Source organism: Panthera pardus, unplaced genomic scaffold (assembly GCF_024362965.1).
Source record: "Panthera pardus isolate Hobbes unplaced genomic scaffold, ASM2436296v1 HiC_scaffold_6, whole genome shotgun sequence".
Taxonomy (NCBI): Eukaryota; Metazoa; Chordata; class Mammalia; order Carnivora; family Felidae; genus Panthera; species Panthera pardus.
Window position 1 is genome coordinate 109015482 of NW_026526991.1, and position 4733 is coordinate 109020214.

Genomic DNA, 4733 nt, shown 5'->3' on the forward strand with positions numbered 1-4733 from the left:
CTCCCGCACAGCCCGGCCCCAGTCAAGGTCCCGTGCACTCCAGTGGGGGTGGGTTCCCCACCGACCCGGCTCACAGAGGGGCGCGGGGTCACCCACATCAGGCAGCAGCAGTAGGCAGGGACGTGACTTGTTTGAAAGGAGCCTAAAAACGCACGCGCAGGCAGAAAACCCCCATCCCAGTCCCCAAGTGCAGACTCGGGGAAAAGGAACCAAGAACTCAAACGCACTGAGCGCTGTGGAGACAATCGTGGCAAAACCTCGGTCTCTGCGGTCAAACCCAAGGTTACCAAAACTCTCCATCCGCAGAGGGCTCGCATGGCCGCGGGGACACTCCGGGCCGCCTTAAGGAAGGCCGAGACTTGGGAGCGCGTAGACTCCGCCCCCTCTCCTGGCGATTGGCGCGCCCGGCTGAGGGCGGAGACCGAGTCCGCGCTGTATAAATATTCATGAGCCGGCCGGGCGGTGTGAGCTGGGCCGGAGCCGGGAAGTTGGGTGAAGGGCGCTGCTCCCGCCGAGGAGGAGGAGGAGGAAGAGGAGGAGGAGGTGGAGGAACAGGAGGCGGCGGCGGAGGCAGTGGTGGCTGGGCGCGGGCCGCGCCGCTCAGGTGTCTATTCCGCCTTCTGGTCTGGATTTGGTTCCGTGTGTCTAGCAAGAAGGGGACTGCCTACACCTCGCCGGATTCCTGGCCGAAGCGCGGAGCGGACTTTTACCGGAGGTGGAGTCTGTCAGTCCCGGCGGCGGACCGACGGACCGACGCCTGGGAGAGAGGGCGGCGGCCTCTGCGGAGGCGGGTCCCGAACTCCGGCGGCAGAGCAGCGCAGCGTTGGGGGCAAGCATGAGTCCCTGGGGACAGAAAGGGGGCTGCAGGGGCTGACCCTGAGCGGCGAGCGGCCTGGCCCAGCCATCTTGACTGCGCACCGAGGCCCGAAAGGAAACTTGCTGTGCCGCCGCCCTCTGTGCCCAGCAAAGTCACCGCACCGTCCCCGGCGCCGCGTGGAGAAGTGGCCGGGCGCGCCGGAGAGAAAGCGAGCGAGAGAGGGACGATGAGCGGGGGGCTAGCCACTGTGCTGCGAGAGGGCTGAGTTCGACCGACCCGGAGTCATCAGGGCAGACTCTCGGGGACTGTGGTGCACGCCTGCGGCCACCCTCACTGCCGCTGCCCAGGCTTCGGGCCCCGCGGTGCGGACGCGTCCCGAGAAGGGACTAGGTTAACTGCAAGACACCCCCCACCCCCTCACTCCGCCCGCCTTCCGGGAGAGGCAGCAAGGAGACCAGCAGGGCACCCGCTCTCCCCTTCTCCGGCTCCCTCGCCGAATCCCCCGGCGCCCCTCCGCGCTCCGCCTGGAGGGCGAGGGCGCGGGGCCGAGGCGCGCAGCATGGAGTGGGGTTACCTGTTGGAAGTGACCTCTTTGCTGGCCGCCTTGGCGCTGTTGCAGCGCTCGAGCGGTGCGGCGGCTGCCTCGGCTAAGGAGCTGGCTTGCCAAGAGATCACCGTGCCGCTGTGCAAGGGCATCGGCTACAACTACACGTACATGCCCAACCAGTTCAACCACGACACGCAGGACGAGGCGGGCCTTGAGGTGCACCAGTTCTGGCCGCTAGTAGAGATCCAGTGCTCGCCCGACCTCAAGTTCTTCCTGTGCAGCATGTACACGCCCATCTGCCTGGAGGACTACAAGAAGCCCCTGCCTCCTTGCCGCTCGGTCTGCGAGCGCGCCAAGGCCGGCTGCGCACCCCTCATGCGCCAGTACGGCTTCGCCTGGCCCGATCGCATGCGCTGCGACCGGCTGCCGGAGCAGGGCAACCCCGACACGCTGTGCATGGACTACAACCGCACCGACCTCACCACAGCCGCACCCAATCCGCCGCGCCGCCTGCCGCCGCCGCCCCCGGGTGAGCAGCCGCCCTCCGGCAGTGGCCACGGCCGCCCGCCCGGGGCCAGGCCCCCGTCCCGCGGCAGGGGCGGTGGCGGCGTGGACGCAGCGGCGCCCCCCACGCGCGGCGGCGGCGGCGGCGGCGGGAAGGCGCGGCCCCCTGGCGGCGGCTCCGCTCCCTGCGAGCCGGGCTGCCAGTGCCGCGCGCCCATGGTGAGCGTGTCCAGCGAGCGGCACCCCCTCTACAACCGCGTCAAGACCGGCCAGATTGCCAACTGCGCGCTGCCCTGCCACAACCCCTTCTTCAGCCAGGACGAACGCGCCTTCACCGTCTTCTGGATCGGCCTGTGGTCTGTGCTGTGCTTCGTGTCCACCTTCGCCACCGTCTCCACCTTCCTCATCGACATGGAACGCTTCAAGTATCCTGAGCGGCCCATTATCTTCCTGTCGGCCTGCTACCTCTTCGTGTCCGTCGGCTACCTGGTACGCCTGGTGGCGGGCCACGAGAAGGTGGCGTGCAGCGGCGGCGCGCCCGGAGCGGGCGGTACGGGAGGCGCGGGCGGCGCGGCGGCGGCAGCGGGCGCGGGCGCGGCGGGCGCGGGCGCGGGTGGCCCTGGCGGGCGCGGCGAGTACGAAGAACTGGGCGCTGTGGAGCAGCACGTGCGCTACGAGACCACGGGCCCGGCGCTGTGCACCGTGGTCTTCTTGCTCGTGTACTTCTTCGGCATGGCCAGCTCCATCTGGTGGGTGATCCTGTCGCTCACGTGGTTCCTGGCGGCGGGCATGAAATGGGGCAATGAGGCCATCGCTGGCTACTCGCAGTACTTCCACCTGGCCGCGTGGCTCGTGCCCAGCGTCAAGTCTATCGCCGTCCTGGCGCTCAGCTCCGTGGACGGCGACCCGGTGGCCGGCATCTGCTACGTGGGCAACCAGAGCCTCGACAACCTGCGCGGCTTCGTGCTAGCGCCGCTCGTCATCTACCTCTTCATCGGCACCATGTTCCTGCTGGCCGGCTTCGTGTCGCTCTTCCGCATCCGCTCAGTCATCAAGCAGCAGGGCGGCCCCACCAAGACGCACAAACTGGAGAAGCTCATGATCCGCCTGGGTCTCTTCACCGTACTCTACACCGTGCCCGCCGCCGTCGTGGTCGCCTGCCTCTTCTATGAGCAGCACAACCGCCCGCGCTGGGAGGCCACGCACAACTGCCCGTGTCTGCGGGACCTGCAGCCAGACCAAGCGCGCCGGCCCGACTACGCCGTCTTCATGCTCAAGTACTTCATGTGCCTCGTGGTGGGCATCACCTCGGGCGTGTGGGTCTGGTCCGGCAAGACTCTCGAATCGTGGCGCGCCCTGTGCACCCGCTGCTGCTGGGCCAGCAAGGGTGCTTCGGGGGGCGCAGGCGCTGGGGCCGCAGGGGGGGGTGGGGTGCCGGGAGGTGGTGGGGGCGTGGGGTCCGGTGGGGGCGGGGTCCCGGGCGGTGGGGCGGGATCCCTCTACAGCGACGTCAGCACCGGCCTGACGTGGCGATCTGGCACGGCCAGCTCCGTGTCTTATCCAAAGCAAATGCCATTGTCCCAGGTCTGAGCGGAGGGGAGGGGGCACCCGGAAGGAATGGGGAGGGGGGCGAGGAAACCTAGTGCAGCGAAGGGACAGTCGACGGGCTGAGGTTCCCACCCCTTCACCGTGTTGATTGCTATTAGCATGATAATGAACTCTTAATGGTATCCATTAGCTGGGACTTAAATGACTCGCTTAGAACAAAGTACCTGGCATTGAAGGCTCCCAGACCCAGCCCCCTTTCCTCCATTGATATGCGTGGAGCTCCTCTCGCCAGGCGTTAATCTCTGTTGGCAGCGGAGGGTGGACTCTGCTGCTGCGTTTCAAAACGCAAGGTTTGTAGCCCTCGCTGGTTGCCATTTGCTGAGCTTGAAGCCAGATCTACAGATTTCACCTGAGGGACCTGTTTTTCTCCCTCTACTCTCCTACGTAAATTCTTACTCCTAACATATCCTAGAGGAGGGATGACCGCGACCTAATGGAATTGCACGGTTTGGGTATTCTTAATGACCAGGCAAATGCCTTAAATAAACAAACAAGAAATGTCTTAATTATACACCCCAAATCAATACGGGTTTCTTACATTAGAGGATGTATTTATATAATTATTTGTTAAATTGTAAAAATGTGTAAAATATGTACATATTCAAAGATATACAGTCTGTACATTTTTTTTTGTAAAAAGTTTAGAGGCCACCCCTGTAAGAACAAATATAAGTATTCTATTTTGTCAATAAAATGACTTTTGATAAATGATTTAAACATCGCCCTCTCCCCCTGCCTCTTCTAAGCTGTTACCTTTAAAGTGCTTGCTAAGGACACGCTGGAAAAAATGGACATTTTCTGGTTTCTCATTTTGTACTCTGACCTTAGGCATGGAGAAAATGACCTGTTAAACTCTAGTTCTTAAGTTGTTAGCAAAGTAAATATCACTGTTGAACTGAAATCAAAATTGAGTTTTTGCACCTTCCCCAAAGATGGTGTTTTTCATGAGAGCTCTTTTCTGATCCATGGATAACAACACTCACCTTAGTGTATGTAAGTGGAACTTTTGCAAGGCAATAATTGCACTCAGGCCTTGTTATTTATCTTGTATAATATGACTAAAGGCTTCAAAACCCCGCATTTATTTCTTGGCGTGCCTGATTTTGAAAGCACCTGGGTTTTCAGGGACCGAACACACTGCTGAAGTGCAGACGTTAATGTTTTAAACCATCGATCGCACTTTACAGTGTAAGTCACTTGACTATCTGGTAGCGGAGCAGGCGTTCTTTAATGGATTAAACTAACGGGTTAACATCT

General features: G+C 61.5%; 1 protein-coding gene across 1 annotated transcript; it reads left to right on the forward strand.

Moving 5' to 3' along the window:
- Window positions 1-479: 479 nt before the first annotated feature.
- Window positions 480-4187, forward strand: FZD8 (frizzled class receptor 8). Its single transcript, XM_053895053.1, has one exon. The coding sequence runs from the start codon at window positions 1377-1379 to the stop codon at window positions 3456-3458; it is 2082 nt and encodes a 693-aa protein (XP_053751028.1). The 5' UTR covers window positions 480-1376; the 3' UTR covers window positions 3459-4187.
- Window positions 4188-4733: the final 546 nt, after the last annotated feature.

What these genes read in the sequence shown, in the direction of transcription:
- FZD8 (XM_053895053.1), top strand. Translation starts at nt 1,377, where the DNA reads ATGGAGTGGGGTTACCTGTTGGAAGTGACCTCTTTGCTGGCCGCCTTG.